Source organism: Giraffa tippelskirchi, chromosome 5 (genome assembly GCF_054371585.1).
Source record: "Giraffa tippelskirchi isolate mGirTip1 chromosome 5, T2T-mGirTip1v1.2.pri, whole genome shotgun sequence".
Lineage (NCBI taxonomy): Eukaryota > Metazoa > Chordata > Mammalia > Artiodactyla > Giraffidae > Giraffa > Giraffa tippelskirchi.
In genome coordinates this window covers 81916509-81937133 of record NC_137279.1, presented here as the reverse complement: position 1 = coordinate 81937133, position 20625 = coordinate 81916509, and the positions used below count along the sequence as shown (strand labels likewise).

Below are 20625 nucleotides of genomic sequence, written 5' to 3'. Positions count from 1 at the left end.
TGCAGTGATTTTGGAGCCCAGAAAAATAAAGTCAGCCACTGTTTCCACTGTTTGCCTTCCCAAATATAGGCAAAGCCTTCCCAAATATAGGCTGATCAGACAGGAGACCTAAAGGTGCCTCCTCCTCTAGAGAATGCCAGAGGTAGGTACAGGTTTTGAAAGGGATGGCTAAGGCTGGAATGGCACCACACTAGTACAAGTTTTGAAAGGGAAGGCCAAGGCTAGAATGGGACCATGTGTGGAGAAAGCAGATTCCCTGACATCATGCTGAATTTCTAGAGTCTTCCTCAGGAGAGGCGTCTTGGAGTAGTGCAAAGATCTTGGATCCAGCCAGATAGGCAGAGGTGACAGGCTGCTTGGAGGCACAAACTCAGCTCCCTCTTCCTGTAACCCATCCCTCAGATCACAACAAGGGCAAAGTTAAGTGTGCTGTAGCCCAGCCTGCTCGCTCCTGCTCCTCCCTACCCTCACCTCCTTTAGAGTAAGCAGACACATCACAATTGGATCAGAACCCGATGCTAAACTGTATCGAGTTCACAAAAAATAAAAGGAAAAAAAATGGAGAAAACCCAACTAAAAGCCACAATAGAAACAGTCTCCAGGCTTCCAGGATCTCCCTTTCAGACTCCCCCATCTGCTTTCCTCCACAGGGGCCACCCAGCTGAGCCCTGCTCTCAGGGGAGGGCCCGGGCCCCCTCACAATCTGTCATCTCTGACATCACTTGGATCTCATTTCTTCTCAAGCTGCCAGGGGCCCTGTAGCTACCCTGCTGCCTGTGGGCAGGGGACTAGGGGCCCGGGGATGGCCTCGGCACCTGGGCTGGGGATGGGGAGCGTTGAGGGGCAGAGGAAATGGTTTCTGGGTTGTTGGGCATCCAGGCTGAATCTCAATTTTCAATTTTTCCATGCATGCCTCCTCCCCTGGCTGCCAAGCCCTCCCATTCCCTGCCATCTGTGATGAGCGTCTCTGGGGAGCTCCTCTCCTTTCTGGTTTGCTAATCACTGCCTATGGACACTGGGAAGAGGCTGGTCCCTGTCCTCCTAACAACTGCATAGACGTTCCCCTGGGCCCATCTGAGTTCCTCTCTGTGCAGAAGGGCTGTGCTCTGTCCTCCCTCGGGCAGCCCACAGACTCGGACCCTCAACAAACAGGGGGATAGAAAAATAGGCGGCGCTGACCCCTGACGACTGCATTACACACTAAGGGTGCCCCAGCTAACTCACGGAGTGAGCTACCTGCTCCCCGTCAGGTCTGGTGTAGCCTGGTGGTGAAGAACGCTAGCTATGGAGTCAGAGAGACCTGGATCTCTTCCCGCTTCCAGCACTCACTCACTGTGTCAGTGCCCCTCACTGGGGTTCACTGTCCCCATCTGTAAAGTGAGCAGTTGGGCTAGATGATTTCTCACATGACCCTAACACCCCCAAGTCAAGGGTGACTCTGTTGACTCACCACTCGCATCTTCCCGGCTGTGCCTCTGCCCTGTAACCTAGAGTCTGCTATGACTGGTAACTGGAAGCAGTCATGTGCGAGGCAGCTCGAAGGGCAGAGAGTGCTGGCCTGGGTGCTGGGATGGTCCCCTGGGTCTGACCCCAAGACCCTGACCTCATTAACACGCCTGGACCAGCTGAGCAGACCAGCTGGGAGGCAACAAGACTGGCTGCTTCCAAAATGATTTAAACCCTTTGTTTCCTAAGTCTCCACAGCAAGGACAAAAGCTAGCACTGAAGGCATTATCTTGAATGCTCTCTGCTCATCCATGTGTTCATTCATTCACTCTACCATTTGGCCTTAATGCGGCAGTGAAACATCATAAGGAGTCACTGGAATTCTGGGTTCTGATCCTAGCTCTGTCGCTTGCGAGTTGGGTAATGCTGGGGAAGTTACCCAGTCTCTCTGGGCCTTGGTTTTGTCATCTCTAATATAGAGATAGTATGGTACCTGTCTCTCAGTGCATACGAAGCATCTCGCACTGGCTAAGTCTCCAACAAATGGTGGCTGTGATTATCATTAAGTTGAATACATTGTTTACAGCCTCGTGGGGAGACAGACAATAACCTAATGCCTGCCCATTTCTTAAAGTGTACCTGTGTCCCAGGAAGACAAGCTCCCTGGCTCCAAGGGCCAAGAAGAAATCTTCAACAGGAATTTGGGTTTAGTTTTTTAGCACAAATCTCTTATCCTTCCTCAAAAAAAAAAAAGAAAAGAAAAAGGTGAAGTTTATCTATGGAAATTTGAAAGAGTCTCAGATATTTGAGTCAGTTAAAACCTGGTCTTGAAGCGAGTTGCCCGGGCTTTGGTATGAAGGTTGTCACTTGCCATTTTGGAATGGAGGCTCAGCTGGTGGCTCTTGGGAGGAGGAGAAGGGAGAAAGCCACGTCTCGTTCTCCTTCAAGCCTTCCCTCCCGACACATGCCGGATCCTGACCCGCTCCCCTTACCCATGCCCAGGGCAAAGGAACGTTTCATTTGCCATTTGCCTGTTTCTGGCAGTTTCCAGCCTTGTCAAAGGCTGTCCCTGTCACCACTCATGCCCACAAACCGTGACCTCCCTGGCCTGCCTGTCCCTTCAGGATGCTGCTGAGCTGGCTGACTGAGGATGCCGATTTATTGCTTCCCATTAGCCAGACTTCTGACAGCCTCTAAGCACCCTGGCCTGACACAGCCCACATGCCAGCTTGGAAAGGTCAGGTCTCAAGAGAGTCAGTCAGCCAGAGGCTTTTTGAGACAGGCCTGTCACAGTAACCCCACCAAGGTGCCATCAGGTGGCACATGGCTTTCTTTATTTTGCTTAATTGGACAGCCTGAAAATTTCTGTTTGCTTTTTTGAAACACATTTAGACCATAAATGATGCCCTCCAAAATGCCTCTGTGCCGACTGATCCTGGTGCTCCATGTACACAACCCTGGGGATGACCTCTCTCATCCCCACCTCCTGACCTGGGTTGGCACAGAGCATGCACTTGGCACAGGAGGGCAGGAGGAAGCCCTGATTCTACCAGTGCCTGCCACAGTGACCTTGAGCACATTAGTTATTTAATCAGCTTGCTTATCTAAAATAGGAAAAATGGCTGTCCTAAATAGGTCTCATGATTTCAGGATTATGTGAGGTTCCTTTATAAAGAGACAAATTCATGAAAGTATATGTTAAAGATTTACTAAAGGTATATCAGGAAGAATGAATTAGAAATAGTTTTGGACACAAATTATTTCAGGTGTGGGTCTCATTGTCCACAAAGGCTGGAAACTCCAGACCTTCCTGAAAATGGACAGCACAGTATCACTCCAGCCCCAAGTCCTTGACTTCTCATCTGGGGCCTAACTGATAGTTCCCATGAGGACCTGGGTGAGACGCAGGCATTGCGCCAAGGACTGGGAGTGGCAGGGTCCTGGCTGCTGCCCAGAGTCCACAGCTCAGAGCAGATCTGGGAGGGCAACCTCTGGGTGGGACAAAAGGTAGAAGCTACCCATTTCCTCCGAGTATGAATGAAAAACAGCCTTGGCTCTGAAGTATAAGGTGAGCCTTTCTCCTCCCCTCTGACTCTGAGTGGGACTTGGGAGAGCGTGGCAGATGCACAAGGGACCCTTCCCCAGAGTGTGAATGCTTCTCTCTGCCCGGGAAGCCACAACCTCCCTATTCCTTGAGGCTGATCCAGAGTGACCCTCTAGTAACAACAGCCATGTTGCTGTTTAGTCGCTCTGTCATGTCTGACTCTTTGCGAACCCATGGACTGTAGCCCACCAGGCTCCTCCATCCATGGGATTTTCCCACTAGAGTGGGTTGCCATTTCCTTCTCCAGAGGATCTTTCTGGCCCAGGGATTGACCCCACATCTCCTGCATTGGCAGATGGATTCTTTACTGCTGAGCCACCTGAGGAGCCCAAAAACAGTCATATTCTATAAAAAAAACAAACAAACAAGAAAACACATGTGCACAATACACTCGTTTGGAGAGCACTTTCACAGTTTTTATCTCACTTGATTCCTGACCCCCAGCCAAGTAGACAGGACCAGACTTTTTGCTGTCTATTTACATGAATGCAAACTAGACAACAGATTGTTAAGGAATCTGCCAAAGGTCATATGGCTGGGAATCGAATCCAAGGTCTTCTGACTCAAATCCCTGTGCTGGAAAGATAGCTGGTATACCTTCAACTGGCACAGTGGACAGTTCCAACTGGCTTGTGTCAGAGCTGTGAGGGACCAGGGTCCACACAGCTAACACAGTGGCCTGAGTGAACCTTGCAATAATAATTCCTAGGAGCCAGCAGAATGTCCGATGAGCTGAGGGTAGAGCCAGGGGTCCTTCCCGCTACCAGAAGGGGGTCCTCTTTTTCCTCCTAATCATCTGTCCAAACAGCAATTGTCTGGAGAGTTTGAGGGATGAACGGGCTCACAAGTACAATAACTGAGGGGTCTGCGTGACTGCCGGGGTCCAGGGCTGCCTGTCTGGGCTGACACGTGAGCCCCAGGCAAGATCCTGGAGGAGACAGCACGGGACTAAACCCTGCAGTCTCAGCCAGCTTGGGGTCCCTGAGAGGTGAGGAGGTGTCCGCCTGCTCCCAGGGAATGAGCTCAGCAATGGATGGATCTGGTACTCCACCCTCCCGGCCCCACCCTCTCACAAAGGTTCAGCTCAGCCACCAACTAGGTGCATGGTCTCAGGCAAGTCCTCTGACCCCTTGAGCCTTAGTTTTCTCAACAGATATAATCAGAACATCTAGCTCCCAGGGTCATAATAAGGAGAGTGAGACAAGATCAGAGGACTCCACAAATCAGAGGGAAGGGGATGTTTGGGATCTTGCATCTTACATTAGAGTCTGCATTTCCTGACTCAACTGGCAGCCTTCTTTAATCTGGAACATGAAGCATCTGCAGACCTAACCCCGCAAACAGCATCTGCTGCTACTGTCATGTGGAAGGTCGCTGACACCCTGCAGCCCCACACCTCCCAGCTCACCTGTCCTGCTTTCTCCACCCAGTGCAGCTGTATTTTAGCATCCCATGCCACACGAGCCACATTTTGTTTTTAACTCCGACCTATATTGCTCCCCTTCTTTTTCTGAATCATGTTTCCTTGACTGTTTCTCCAACCCCCTCCAACTCCAGAGTTGTGCTTTATCTCCAGTGAGATTAATGCTTCCTGATAAGACCAGCTAATCTGCTGCTGCTCCTCTTTTGCCGAGATGGAGAAGATTAGAGGCAAAGTGTTAGGCCGCCTCCCCTTCAAGGGCACTCAGGACTTTAATAAGGGAATTTGATCCTGCTTTTCCATCTGATGCTCTGGGACAGGGGTCCCCATCATTTCTGGTGAGGACCAGCCTCACTACTTCCAGATAATGAGGTCCCTGACTGGGGGTGTCATGGGGATAGGGGGTGGGTGTTGGTGCTGGTCTCCACAGGGAGACTGAGGACATGACAGCCCACTGCTGAGGAGCTCTGAACCTGGTGGGACAGTGCACCTGCACATCATCAGGCTCCTGGGACACCTGACACACTGGTCCTCAAGAGCAAAACGCATGAAGAAGGCAGCTCTATGACCAGTGAGGGCCACACTCAAAGCTATGCTGCACATGCTGCCCTGAACAAGGGCAGTGTTTGCTTTGGGGGCAGTCACCCTACTAGGCCAGGTGTTTAAGTGCTGGCTAGGACTATCACCTCCAGAAGTCCCGGAGTTCAGGCCATGAGTTAATGATGCAGGTGGAACTGTGCTACGACATGGTTTCTATGTCCCATCTCCTTGGGCAGATACTGAATGCCACTCTGTAGCTGGTGACATGACAGTCAGGCCTCAGTGTTTACTGAACCCCACTCCTGGTGTTCAGAACACCGCAGGGAAACAGAGGAAATGACAGACATGAGCCCTGAGCTGAGAAGCAGGGAATCTGGTGGGACAACGCAGCTCAAAATGACACAAAAGCACAGTGGAGTTCAATTGCTCGTGTGTTAAGCGACTGCTGGAGTGTCGGGAGTTGGAGAGATTTGTGGGATTAGCACTAGGTTTTACATGAAAGGCTAATTTTTCAGAGAGACAGGATTTGTTGAAAGGGACACAGACTATTTGAGGTTAGAAAAAATGGCTCCTTTATTTTGATCAAATGTTTAAGACCTGTTATGGGCCAAGCACTATTCACAGAGAAACAAAATGTATATAATACCTGCTTAAATGGGGCTTACAGTCTTGTAGATAAATCAGAAGTTAAATAAACATATAAATACTTGCTTACTAACTGTAACAACTAAAAGAATAGTGTGTTACTCAAGAGAACAGGAGAATCCTAATATAAACTATGAACTCAGGGTTGCCTCTCTGAGGTAACAGCTGAGACCTGAATGAGGAGTAGGGATTTGCTAGAAAAGGGTAGGTGTGTAGAGCATTTCAGACAGAGAGCAGCACATGGAAAAGTTCTAAATCAGGATGAAGCTTGTTCCTCTGAAGAAATGGAAAAAGGTTGAAGGGGCTTAAGAACAGAAATTCAGAGTGGGAAGAGATTTTCAAATTTTATCCTGGGATTGTGATGGGAAGCCATTAAAGGGTTTAAGCAAGAAAGCAACAGCATTTGTATTTCTAAATGTCACTTGACTATCATATGGGGGATAGACTGGATGGAGGGCAAGAACAGAGGTGGCAAGTTTGGTCAGAAATCCTCTGTCAGAGCAAGCGATAGGGCATGATGACATGTCCTACAATGGAAGAGGTGGACACAGAAAGTGGTGGCTGGATTAGAGTTATCTGTGAGATGGGATCAGCAGGATTTGATAATGGAATGAATGCCTGGGGAAATATCTAAAGTGACAAACAGATTTTCAGCTGAAGCAACCCAGGGACTGAAGGTGTTACTAAGATGGGAAAGAATGGCAGAGGTGCAGCTTTTAGGTGGGAGCTATAGCGGAGATCAAGAGTGCGGGTTTGCATACATTTAGCTTGAGATTTGGAGAAGGCAATGACACCCCACTCCAGTACTCTTGCCTGGAAAATCCCACGGACAGAGGAGCCTGGTAGGCTACAGTCCATGGGGTCGCTAAGAGTTGGACACGACTGAGCGACTTCACTTTTACTTTTCCCTTTCATGCACTGGAGAAGGAAATGGCAAACCACTCCAGTGTTCTTGCCTGGAGAATCCCAGGGATGGCGGAGCCTGGTGGGCTGCCGTCTATGGGGTCGCACAGAGATGGACACGACTGAAGCATCTTAGCAGCCGCAGCAGCTTGAGATTTCTTTCAGCCAGCCAAGTGGAAACTGTGTGTAGACACATACGCCTATACTGCAGGTGACTCTGTATCCCAGAGACCATCTGGTGCCATTGGGATGGATGAATTAACTATCCATACAGTACAGAATGAGATATGTCCCAATGAACTGCATTTTGAGGTCAGATAGAAGAATAGCCAGAAAAACAGCATGAGTGCTAAATGATGGGAGTGATTCAAGAAACAGGAAGGTGTCAACTATGTGAAATATTGATGAAACGGTAAGTGTCTGCTGGATCTGGCAATATGGAAAGCCCAGACAAACTGAACAAGAGCAACTTTGGAACTGAGAGAAACCAGCTTGGAACAAACTGAGAAGGTAACAGAGGTGGGTGGGTATAGTCAAACCCTCAATAATATTGGCTCTGAGGGAGGAGTAGAGAGACAGGCAGGAGCTGTCTCCTGAAGGTGAGGAGTGAGCTCTCACCTCCTCAAGCTTCCCCCAGGCCAACGTTCTCCAAACCCTATACCGTCAGCCCTAAGCTGACCAGAGCTGACCCTTACAGCTCTAGAAAAAGTACACCTAGGCTCAAAGGGAACGGGAAGGGCCTTCAGCCACTGCCGGCTCTCCCCCGACCTCAGATTTGCCTGCATCTTTGGCACGTGAGCCCCATGCCTTATTCTTGGGTATTGTACTCTAGCATTCACAACTTCCATCATGGGGTAGGGGGGAAGGATGGATTGGGAGACTGAGATTAGCAGATGCAAACTATCACACATAGAAGAGATAAACAACAAGGTCCTACTGTGTTGTACAGGGAACTGTGCAATATCCTGTGATAAACCATAACAGAAAAGAATGCATGTATGTGTATATCTGTGTGTGTGTGTGTACATATATACATGCTTGTGCTTAGTCACTCAAGTCATGTCTGATTCTTTGTGACCCCATGGACTATAGCCTGCCAGTCTCCTCTGTCCATGGGATTCTCTAGACAAGAATACGGGGGTGGGCTGCCATGCCCACCTCCAGGGGATCTTCCCAACCCAGGGATTGAACCCAGTCTCCCGCATTGCTGGTGGATTCTTTATGGGCTGAGCCACCATATATATATATATATATATATACAGGCTGAATCACTCCACTGTACAGCAGAAATTGGCACAACATTGTAAGTCAACTATATCAATAAATTAGAAAAAAAACAAACAAACCTGTTCCATCAAAAAGGTCTTAAGTCTCTACTGAAAAGCTCCTGTACGCCCAAGAGGCACTGAAAAGGTATGAAGTGCTTCCTCATACTCTTTTGGTTAAGAAGATCTGGTCTCAACCTTTCCTTTTCCAGATCTACTCTTCTAGGCCTTCCCAACAGACCCTTTCTGACTTTACCCCCTGCTGTTCTTTGCCTTGAAAGTTCCTCTACTGCCTATGTGTGCCCCCTTATATTTTCCTACCTCCATGTATTTGCTGTTTTTGCCCTTTAGAACTAGTCCCTCCTCCTTGCCTTTCTGAATCTCACCCATCCCTTGCATCCAGCTTGAGTCTTTACACATCTAGAACACCTGGCCTGGTCCCTTTCTCTGGCATTTCTCTTATACTGCTTGGGAGCACTGGCCTTTTCTGCCTATGCCCCTACTTACCTCCTACACTGAGGAACACTAAAGCTTCCTGCTTATTCCTTTGTTTTCTTTGCTGGCACTGGTACATCAGAGGCAGTTGGTAAAATAAACATTTGTTTATTGATGGGTTGATTGAGAAAATCCAGTGGTTCTTCCTCTCTGAAGGATGAAGCCTTGCAGCTGTCTTGGTAGGGCTGCATGAGCAGGTTCATCAGGGCCAAATGAGAAAGAAATGGGGGCCACAAGCATTAATAGCCTGCTTCCTATAGAATCACTAGAGGGAGTTTCAAGTCACTTGAGTTCAAGTTCAAATTAAGCTCTGGCCATCCTGACCATCAGCTATTTCAAATGCTCCTGTAGAAGCCTTCTCTTTCTTGGAAATGTGGAGAAATTTAAACCAGGAAAGCTCATGTTTTCTTTAAACCTATAGATAAAGTTTTCTTGGCATTTTAAGTTGCAGGTTTCCTCTGGCATAGTCCCTTTTAAATGTTGAAAAAGGCAGTTTTATAACTTATAGTCTCTCATCATACCATGCTTCCTGTAACAAGAGCATTACACAGGGGTGAAAATTCAGCCTGCAGTGTTTTCTCTACTCAAGGAACTGGCTAAAATGGACATAATAACTAATAGGCTGCAGTGACTTTCATGCAATATGGGTTTCTATCAGAAAGTTTACATTGGCCAAGTTTTTAGGGCTGAAACATTTCGTGGAAATTGGTTCAATCAAATCCGGGCTCCAAAGTGACCTTAAACACACACAGCCATTATTGCAGCCACAAAGAGAGGAGGACCCTGGACACAAATCTAAAATAAGATGCTTTATGATTTCTTGGGGACTATTTTTGTCCCCCACCAACAGCAACATGAAAACCAAGAATCTTAAAATACTGAAAGTGGTAGTTTAAAGGCAGAACTTGTTTTCCCTCCAAATCCCAAAGGCAAGAACTCAGCAAGGAAGGGTCAGGGAGAATGTGTCCCTCTGAGCGGACACCAACTCACACCCTAAAGCGGGTTCCCACATGCACACATCTTTTCATAGAGTCAAGGAAGTTCAACTACCACGTCTGTTTATACCTCACCTTGGCTTCTCCTGAGGTAGAATATATTCTCTTTTATGAAAGAATGATTTATTTACTTTCAGATTACTGATTTACAGGAGATGTGAGGCAACAGAGAGTCTTGGCTGTGCAGTCTTGGGAAAAGGAAGACTTTCAGCTCAGTCCCTCCTAGTGTCTCCCAGAGTGGCCCCAGGCTGCAATTACTGCACCAAGTGCAGTGCAACCAAGGCTGCACACTGCCATTAGGGCCAGGCCAAGAGAACAAACGCGAGGGTGCCCTTGCCCTGTCTGGGCCTTTCTCTGATTTAGCTGGAAATAACGGGTTTCTTAAATAAAAAAAAAATCTTTAAGAGACACACATGTTCAGATATAATAGTTCTTTTGAGGATGTGTATGTTTTTAAATGGCATGTGTGTTACTTGCTCAGTCATGTCCGACTCTCTGAGACTGTAGCCCACCATGCTCCTCTGTCCATGTGATTCTTCAGGCAAGAATACTGGAATGGGTAGCCACTTCCTTCTCCAGGGGATCTTCCCAACCCAGGGACTGAACTGGGATCTCTTGAACTGCAGGCAGATTCTTTACCATCTGAGCCAGCAGAATTCACCCCAAATAAGATTCCCCCTATTTCTCACATCCAGCTGCCTTCCAGAAAGACAAGAACACTCTGGGTGCAGAGACAGAGCAAACCAGGCTGTCACACATCTTCCCTAGGAAGGAGCTTTCTCTAGCACAGAGTTTTTATGATTAGAGAGGAAAGTTCAGACTCTCTGGGATGGGGAAAAGGGTGGGAGTGGGAGCCGGGAGAAACAAAGCAACCTGTCAAAATTTCTTTTAGCACCTATGACTAGTGTTAACTTACATGCTCTCAAAGTGCAATAAAAAGCCCGCAAACTGCTGTTAAAAAGATAGTTTGACCTTTTAAAATGGAAACTCTCCCACCTTATATCCATATTCAAAAGATGAACCTTGGGAACTCTGGAGTTTCAGATTACTAATGAAATGAGGCTGACTTTTCAGAAGAGGGTTTCCCTATGGGCTGCAAGCTAATTAGGGTGTTCTAGACCTACATTGTAACAGCAGGCAAAATGCAGGCCCCAAATCTTTCAGCCATTGTAGTTGCCAACTGCGCAGAGTGTACTTCTGAAAGGAGGCTGGCAGGGAGTTATGAAAATTTAGTTAATAAAAAAGTCCTGGACGCGACTGTCAGCAGCCTGCGGTTCCGGGGCAGGCTATCGGCCCCTGGCGGCAGACGAGTCGCCGCGATCCCGGGTCTCCACCGCAGCTGCGGAGCCCGGCGCGCGCCGAGCGGTGCTGCTGAAAGAAGTTGGAGAGCTCCCAGCTCTCCGACAGAATTCGGCGGTGGGCGCTGGGGAATCCCTCCCAGCGCCGGAGAACAAAGTTTTGGAGTAAGTAAAGACCCTAGACCGACATGAGATCCACACTTTCACTGAGCAAAGACACGTATTGCACCACGCCAATCAGAGGCTGCTCGCACAAGGCCATCAGCCTTGCTCCGCTGGGACGCGCCCAGTGCCTTCCCACTCCCACCACCTCCAGTACTCTTCCGGAGGGCGCTGAGCCAGAGAGGTGGCTCCGCCGGTTTGCGGTTCCGGATGGAAACGCCTCCAGGCTTTCCGGTTCGAGGGACAAGGGCTCGAAGCCAACAGTCGTGGGAACAAGGGCAGACCAAGTCCAGGTTGGACGCCTGGGACCCTCCTGTCCAAACCGGCTCGGGTTTCTCCAAAGCACGCACGGTACAGCCCACGCGCCCCCGGCACTCCACTACTCTCCACAGGTCCCCCCAACTCTTCCCCAGAAGCCCTGTAAAGCACAGACGGCGCCCCGAAACTCCCAGGGCACTAGCCAGCCACCCCCACCTCCATCTCTTGAACCCTCCTCAGAGCGTTATTCCCGCCCCGCACCGTGCTCCTAGCATTCATAGGGAATCAGAAGCAAACCACGAGAAAATGCCTTCGCGAGGAGCCTCCCTACACACATCAGCCCTGTCACTGAAACAAAAGCGTAGGGAGGAGGGAGGTGGAAAAGGAGGCGGGAGGAAGGTTTATAAAAAGGATGGAGAGCGCAGTAAGAAGGACCTGGGGAGGGGGGTCGGGGTGAGAAGAGGCCGGGGCAACGAACCCCGCTCCTGCTCCGCGCGGCCGGTCGCTTACATGCCCAGGTCGCTGTACGTGTTGAAGAACTCCATCTGGTTGCACGCCTGGATCCAGCCCACCACCCAGGTCTCGTGGCGGGGGATGGGGGGCATGACCACGCGGGCCGAAGCTTTGAAGTAGGGGGTCTTGTAGCGCAGGACGATGGGCGAGGTCTCCTCGATGCGCGTGGGGCACTGGTCGATGGTGGCGCACACATCGTACACGACGATGTTCTCGCGCCGGATCCGCGCCTTGCAGGTAATGCTTTGGATACAACCCATCCTGCCGCCCGGCGCCGGCGCGGCGCGGCGTGGGGCAGCGCCGGGGACCGAGCGGGCAGCCGGGGGCGCCCGTCACACAGGCATGGCGACGCGCCACCCGTTCTGGGTCCAGCTCAGCTCGCGCCTAAGAGCGGGGAGCCGCCGCCGGGCATCCTCCGAGGCAGCCCCCTCCTCTCGGCGCCTTGCGGGGTCCCGGCTGCCCCGACGCCCGCCCGCCCCCTCCCACGCCCGCCCCCTCTCTCCCGCAGGGCGCGCGGAGAGCGTGCGCTCCTAGAAGGCAGCGGGCGCCCCCGCCAGCTCCAGGGCCCGAGCGGAGGGCAGGGAGGGGAGCGGAGCTGCGAGGAGTAGTGCCCACCCCGGGCCGGAGCCCCCCGCCCCTCGCCGGAGAGGAGGAGGCGGCAGCGGTGGCGGCATGGAGCCGGGGGAGGGCGGCGGCGGCGGCAGCGGCCGGTCTGTCTGCCTCCGCGGCGGCAGCAACCGCCGCCGCCGCCGCCGCCGCCGTTGCATGAACCTCTGCACCGCGGCTGCCCCCCGCGTGCAGCGCACCCAGCGGCGGGCGAGCGGACGGCCCAAGCAGCGGGCGGAGGCAGCCGTGGCAGCGGCGGAGACCTGCGCTCCCGCCGGCCCCGCCCCGCAGCTGGGCCGCAGCGACACTCCTCTGCCCGGCCGCCGCGGGCTTGGGGTCGCCAGGGGCTGTGACCCAGGGTGGAAGGCCCCACGGGCCGGGCAGTCCAGGACGAGATCCGCAGAGGAAACTGGCCGAACGCCATGCGTTTTGTCCCTCTCCGGCTGCCGTTCGGGTCGGGGTGGGGGTGTACTGTGTAAGGGTGGAGGTGTTTAAAGGGCCGCCAGCGCCGGGGTGGGGCCAGACACGTGGGGCCCGGGAGGGGCGGGGCTGCAGTGGGTGGTTCTCCAGGGGTGGGCTTGGGGGTGTGGGGACCACTCCTGGGTTGGGTGGGTGGGACCGAGAAGGGCGGGGCGCTGTCCAGAGTCTGGGTGGGAACCCGGCAGTGAACCTTTGGGGCAGCCTAAGGGTTAGGGGAGCAGCTATATCTGAGATTGGCCCGTCATTTATAATGTAGTTTGTTAAGAATTAAGCTTGAGCTCCCCTAGTATTTTACCTTGAAGAAGGCCAAAGTCTGGGCTCCGGTATGGTGCTAAATGCAGTGGATTTATGTCTTTCCCTGACTGGGTTTGCCCTGGAAGCTTTTCTTTCCAGCACTCTACATGGTGAGGGTATCCAGAGAATTCTTCCGTGCCCTAACACACCAAGAGTTTTGGTTGAAGCTCGAACTCAGCTTCACTCATCATCTGCCTTCATCCAAATCTTTTCCTTCTTAGAAAAGCGTCGTTCAGCAAACTCCTACTCATTGGGAGATTAGAGCAGTAGTGAACGTACCCTAAACGCTGCATTTTGAATGTAGCTGTGTCCCGAGACAGGTTATGCCTTTCGATACAGACTGGCTGCATTAGAATGCTAACCAGCCTTCTTGAGGTTACCCAAGGTAACCTGTGACCTGTTAAGTACAAGGAGAACTTGAGAACATTTTTCGAACTGGGCTGGATTTAAATAGTAACTGCTTAATGGTACAAGTCCATGGCCATTTGTAGTAATCCATCTGTCCTGTACAAATCCTGGATCTCAGGGACTTGTTCTTTCCTTTGCTTGTGCCATGGTGACTGGCCCGCAGTAGCTGCACAGTAGTTTCTGTGAATGAATGAATGAGTGAACAAAAAACAGCATCACAGTAACTGTTCTGTGGAGACTGCCACCGCAGATATTGGACATTGTGTACAGTATGATGCCCTGTGTCTGATATTGTGCTCTAAAATGCCAAACAGGAAAAAAAAATAGCAAATGGTTTTACTGGGCATTTTTTTCCCATTTGTATTTTTAAAGCCAATACCTTCTTTTTAAGTATTTCTTCCATGGTCATTGAGCATTTGTTGGATCCAGTGTCCAGGTGTGAAATATTCTGACTTAGGTTGCACAGGACGCTGGTTAGTCTTTAGCTAAGGACAGATGTGATGAGTAATTTAAAAGTCAGTTGAGATCTAAAAGTACCCTATCCTTATTTTAACTTTCCTGGCACCTTGATTCAGTTTAGAGTTAACAAATAATGTAGTTTTTGCCGTTTGATAACGTGCTTCTCTCCTTTTACCATGTAACCACCAATCTCAATCGCTGGTCCTTTCATTCAGCGAACACTGACTGCATGGCAGGAGCCAAGCATTGTGCTAAATACTAGGATTCAAAGACAAGAGCTTGTGGATCACTGGAGAAGATAACTTTGTTACCACGTTTTTGCTGTGAACTGTGACACGTGCTTTAATAGCATGTTTTCAGGGCCACAGGAGCCCAGATAGAGGAGCCACTGAGAGATTTACACGTGGCTCTCCTAAAGCAGTGGCATTTGAATTGAATCTAGAAGGTCTGGTAGAAATTCACTAAGAGTACAGGAGTGAAAAGGCCGTGCAGCACAAGAATTGGATAAATACAAAAATGCATAGAGGTATGAAAGAACACAGCATAATTAGAAAAATAAGCAGCTCGCAGTCAATGCAGTTCTCAAAGTGTTATGTGTAGACCCATGGGCATCAGACTCACTGGCCAGGAACTAGTTATTGATGGAACCATATTTTTATCTTCAGTGGAAACTAATGAATGCAAGATTTGCATTTTGAGACAAATTACTCTCTATCAACTTGGGGGATAGAGGAATGACAGGTTAGAGGCACTGTGTCAGAATATTGTGATGCCAGATGATTTGGGTCTGAGCTAGGGCAGTGCCATGGGACTGGAGAGGCCCGACTGCTTTTGAGAGTCATTTAAGAGGTAAAATCAATTTACTTGGTAACTGATTAGATGTTGAGAGAAGAATCTGGCCAGGTCTAAGTTTTCCAGCTCAGCAATTAAATACATGTGATCCTAATAGCCAAAACAAGGTGACAAGTGGAAGCAGATTGAGGTTGTGTGTTGTCATGTTAAGTTAGAGGTATTTTGGGGAGGGAGCCAGATTGAAGTTTCAGTGGTTATTAAGTTACAGGAAATAGACTAAGAGAAAAGCATTCAGTTGGGGGAATTTAGTTATCTATGTTGATTTGTCAGGCTGCAATTTTGTGGATAAATATTATTCTTTGTCTTCTGGTAATACAAACTGAGCCTTCATAAACAGGGAAAGGCAATAGTAGTCTTCTCCAAATTATAAGAAAATCATATAAAAGAGAATATATCTTATTTTTCCAACTTAAAATGAGAGCATGTTATATCCAGTAGAGTGGCAATAAAATATAATTCATTATTCACAGACGTGGACCCCTGACATTCTCAAAGGGTTTATCCATGACCTTCATGAGTCTCCAGAATCATGAATATCACCATGACACATAATTTCCACTATAAAAAGCAATAAACTTTAACTGAAAAATGTAGGGATCTCTTTTAGACTCTTAATGGTTCTGTAAGTATGGGGCCAAGGTAATTTCTAAAGCTTCTTAAATAAATTTTGCCATTAAAATAAACTCTTTACTTCATTACATCTGTACCTTATTGACTCCATATTTCTCTGACTCTGCAAAGGAAAAAAAGTTAATCACAGTGTGAGAATTACTACATAGATGCCAATAAGAAGAGAATAGGTAAGCTGTGCTGGGGCACAAATGTCAGGTGTGGGGTGTGACCCATTCGCTAGTAAATGCCTGGCAAGTACACTCTGGCCTCCTAGCAGACCATTCAAATTTGTGTGTCAGCAAAGTATCTAACTACAGAGATGTTTCAGATCACTCAATAGAGACTATTTTCATTCATGAACATTCAGTCTGCAAAGAGCAATGGGCTGCTACACGTAGCTCAAACCAAAGTCCTCAGAAGTGTGGCAATGCCTCTGTGCTGCTCTTGTAAGTTTCTCTTTCTCTCCTGGGGAAGTCTCCCCTGCCTCTATTAGCATCATGTACCTGCCTCTATTAGCATCTTTCCTGCTGTTTCATGGTTATTTGCTCACTCTTGTGTCCCTCAACAGGGTGTACACTTCTCAAGGGGATGTGTTGTCTGCCCTGTTGCCCAGCCTAGTGCCTGGCACCTAGGAGCTGCTCAATAAATGTTTGAATGACTAAATTTATTTTTTTAATCTGATAAAATACCATTTTCCACTACTTAACTATGAGCACTATCTGTTTCCTTACATTGAGCATATATATATATATTTTTAAAATTAATTATATTTATTTATTTTTGGCTATGCTGGATCTTCGTTGCTGCATGAGGACTTTTCACTAGTTGTGGTGTGTGGGCTTCTCATTGTGGTGGCCTCTTTTGTAGAGCACGGTTTTCGGGCATGCAGGTTCAGTAGTTGTGGCTCAGTAGTTTTGGTGCATGAGCTTTGTTGCTCCATGGCATGTGGGATCTTCCCGGACCAGGGATTGAACCCGTATCTTTTGCATTGGCAGGCGGATTCTTTACCACTGAGCCACCAGGGAATCCCAATGAGCATATACTTTTTAATCTACTTCTTTCTGCATGGTACCTCTTTGTCCCCCTACCCGCTTTGGCTTTCTCTCTAGCATCCCTACTTGATGTAAAATTGACGTCCTTTGTCTTTGAGCACTATTCTCTCCTTTCAAAGGTTATCAGTCCTAAACACCAAGAAATGGAAAAACTTTAATGACAGGACCTTGGTGACAATCATTCCTTGTGAATAACTTCATTCGAGTTAATTCTCAGGGCACACACAATTACTCCTTTGTACTTTATGCTTCTGATGTTCTTGTGCATGACAGAGCCTCTCAGTTCCCCGAGTTAGAGCCCTAGCATGCACTCTCCCGGGTGCTGGCCTCTGTATCCCCTTTACACCCCCCTCCCTCAGCCTCCAGTGACCTCACACTCCATGTTTCCAGAAGCTGGTCAATCTCTGACTATTTTTCCTATCGGTTGACTCACTACTCAATTTGTCAAGTGAGCTTTTTGGAAACTCTGGGTCACAAAGGCCTATTTTCTAGTTGATCTTGGTAAGAGTTTTCAGAGACTGTAGAACAGATCACCAAAAATTGTTGAGGAATTACCCCTGGAACTTCTTACAAGGGAGATAATTTCTATCTTAGACGGTCTGAAGGCAAGCAAGGGGTTAACTGAATCCTCAAGGTCTTAGAGAATATGATTAAAGAAACAACTCTTTTGGGGGGTAAAGCCCTCCTACCACCACTTCAAGTCAGAGTAACCAGTTTCCTTTCCAGGCTCGGCTATGAAGCCTTACAGGAAGTGGACCCTGGCAATGGACTCAGGCTGCTTTGCTGAATGTGTTGAGCCCAAGGTGCGGCAGCTTCTTCAAGTGGCCAATATTCATCAAGTTTTTCTAGCAGCCACACATTACAATAGGCTGCAGAGACTACCAAGGATGCCCTAGTTGGTGAGCTGTCTTGCTGAATGTCACTTGTGCCTGTCTTTGCCATGAAATCCTTTTCTCAGTCCTTATATGCAGGGCTTGATGCTCTTCTTTTTTAAATACATAGAGCATGTGCTTTTTTTAAAAAAAATATTTATTTATTTGACTGCACTGGGTCTTAGATGTGGCATGTGGGATCTAGTTTCCTGACAAGGGATTGAACCTGGGCCCCCTGCATTGGGAATACAGAGTCTTAGCCACTGGACAACTAAGGATATCCCTTGAAGGCTTTATTTTAATTCCCAGATTCTGTAAATCCCAGTTCTCTGACTCTTCTTGCTTCCTGCCTTCCCCCAGGGTATATTTCCTAAGGAGCCTTCCTCCCCAGCCTGAACTCCCTCAAGGCATTTACCCATGTTGCTGATTTTAACTATTATTATCAAAATTATTTATTATTCAGTGATGTCTTCCAAGTTCCTCCCTCCAGCCCAAACATTTCCTGAACTCAATACCAGCTTGTCCATCTGCCTCTAGATGTTTCTGTGTGGATATACTGCCAACTTCTTCATCTCAGTGAGTTGACACCTATCTTCCTGCAAGCCAGGGTCTCCTCTTGATGATCTTGTTTCTAGGTGGCTTTCTCCCTCTCCATCTTTGCCATTCTCCTCCCACACATCAAGGCAGAGCAAATTTTGATCCTAATTGCCCCTATTCTATAAACTTCCGGTATTTTTTGTTATTATTTGAATTCACCGCAGATCTTTTGAGTTGGTATTGAAGTGCTCCATTGATGGAATGCCAAGCAGTGCTTCTAGCCTTTTTTCCTCTACTTCTACTATACCCTGGATTTCAGGCCAAGCAGATGGCTCACCCGTCCCTCAAGAGGTCTCCATTCTTTCCTCTTCTCTCTTTGTAAGTTATGTTGTTGACTGAATGTTCATATCCCACCCTGCTCCATACAATCATAATAATAGCAATGGTGTATGTCTCATTGATTCTTCCTCTAGGTCTGTGAGGTAATATCATTATCCTCTTTTACAGACAGTGGTGCAAAGAGAGTAGGGACCTGCCCCAGGATCAAAACTAGCAAGTGGTTGCACCAAGATTCAGATCTCTGTCCGATCACACACTCTGACCCCCTGACTCATGAGAACTTCTGCAAGCACTTTAGCTAGATATGATCTTTTCAACCCCTGAGCTCCTGCTCAGAGCATACATTGGACACTGAATAACTCATACATGAATGAATAGAATAATAGAAATTTTAATGGCTTTATAAGATTAAAGGAGAAGAAAGCATTAAGGATAAATCCAGATTTCTAGGCTAATTTGAGAGAAGGAGAGTTTGGTGGGTTGGGTGTTGCAGTGATCCTGATGTCGGGATATACCCGCACATCCAAATGAAGCTACCCCATGGGGAAGTCATTGATGAGTATATCTTGTCTGAGTTGTCATTTTAGAAATTGCAGTTTATTTTATTTATGTATTTTAGACCGCACAGCGTGGCTTGTGGGGTCTTAGTTCCCTGACCAGGGATTGAACCCATGCCCCCTGCAGTGGAAGCGCAGAGTCCTAACCTCTGGACCACCAGAGAATTCCCTAGGAATTACAGTTTAGTGCAATTCCTTCTATCATTTTTCCTTCCTTCCTGTTATGTCTTTTACCTTCCCTCCTTTATTTTCTTTCAGAAATATCATTGAGCCTTTTCTTAATATCTGATATTATGGTGGTGCTTAGAGGTAGAAATATAAGATACCACATCCTGTTCTTACCTTGTTCATAGCACTCACCCTTTTAAAAATACTATTTATTATATACCTTTCTCATGAATACATTATCATCATCTTAAGTTTGTGCCTCGTATTTAATTTGATTTTGTGTCTTTAGTTCTGAACACAGTGCCTGGCACATAGTAAATGCTCAAATGATACTGAGTAAAGAGTCATAGGGTGCATAACAAAGGAAAGGATATTTCAGGTTGAGATCAGTGCTCCTTCAATTATAATGCACTTATAAATCTCATGGGGATCTTGTTAAAAGATTCTGATTGAGTAGGTCTGGGGTGGGGTCGGGGGGGCCCAGAAATGAGATTCTGCCTTTGTAGTCAGTTTCTAGGTCCTTGTTATTCAAAATGTGTTTTGTGGACTCATAGCATTGGCGTACAAGTTGAGAAGCATGATGGAGAGGATGGTGTGTAAGGGAGAAGCAGGAAATTTAGTGCGGCAGAGAATAGCCCCTGAGAGGGAAGGCTTGGGGATCGATGAGCCCAGAAAGGAGGTTAGGACCAGAGCCCATGGCTCCCAGGTATAGTGGAAAGCTAATGCAGTTGGAGTCAGCATGCTGCACTGTGCTGTACTTAGTTGCTCAGTCATGTCTGACTCTTTGCAACCCCATGGACTGGAGCCCACCAGACTCCTTTGTCCATGGGGATTCTCCAGGCAAGAGTACTGTAGTGGGTTGCCATGCCCTCCGCCAGGGAATCTTCCCAACCCAGGGATTGAACCCCGGTCTCCTGCATTGCAGGCAGATTCTTTACCAGCTGAACTACCCAGAGTCAGACATACTTGTGTTCTAATCTCAGTTTGGACAAAGGCTGGTGGTACAATGTCATTGCTCCTAATTCTCACTTTCCTTGTATACACATGAGAACAGGGAAAGCAAAATGTTTCCTTCACAAGGCTGCTGTGAGCATTCAGTTTAGTTCAGTTCAGTCGCTTAGTCGTGTCCAACTCTGCGACCCCATGAACCGCAGCACGCCACGCCTTCCTGTCCATCACCAACTCCCAGAGTCCACCCAAACCCATGTCCATGGAGTCGGTGATGCCATCCAACCATCTCATCCTCTGTCGTCCCCTTCTCCTCCTGCCCTCAATCGTTCCCAGCATCAGGGTCTTTTCAAATAGGTCAGCTCTTTGCATCAGGTGGCCAAAGTATTGGAGTTTC

General features: G+C 48.3%; 1 protein-coding gene and 1 long non-coding RNA gene across 2 annotated transcripts in view; one reads left to right on the top strand and one right to left on the bottom strand.

The window, feature by feature from the left end:
- Positions 1-12420, bottom strand: part of FAM78B (family with sequence similarity 78 member B) — a 95157-nt gene extending 82737 nt beyond the window's left edge. The window contains exon 1 of the mRNA XM_081491329.1: positions 12042-12420. Coding sequence (XP_081347455.1) covers positions 12042-12304 — 263 coding nt within the window. The 5' untranslated portion in view covers positions 12305-12420. The remainder of the gene's footprint in view (positions 1-12041) is intronic.
- LOC145506505 (uncharacterized) overlaps positions 12023-20625 on the top strand; it is a 30627-nt gene continuing 22024 nt past the window's right edge. The window contains exons 1-2 of the long non-coding RNA XR_014053980.1: positions 12023-12110; positions 17534-17706. This is a non-coding gene — a long non-coding RNA (uncharacterized LOC145506505). The remainder of the gene's footprint in view (positions 12111-17533; positions 17707-20625) is intronic.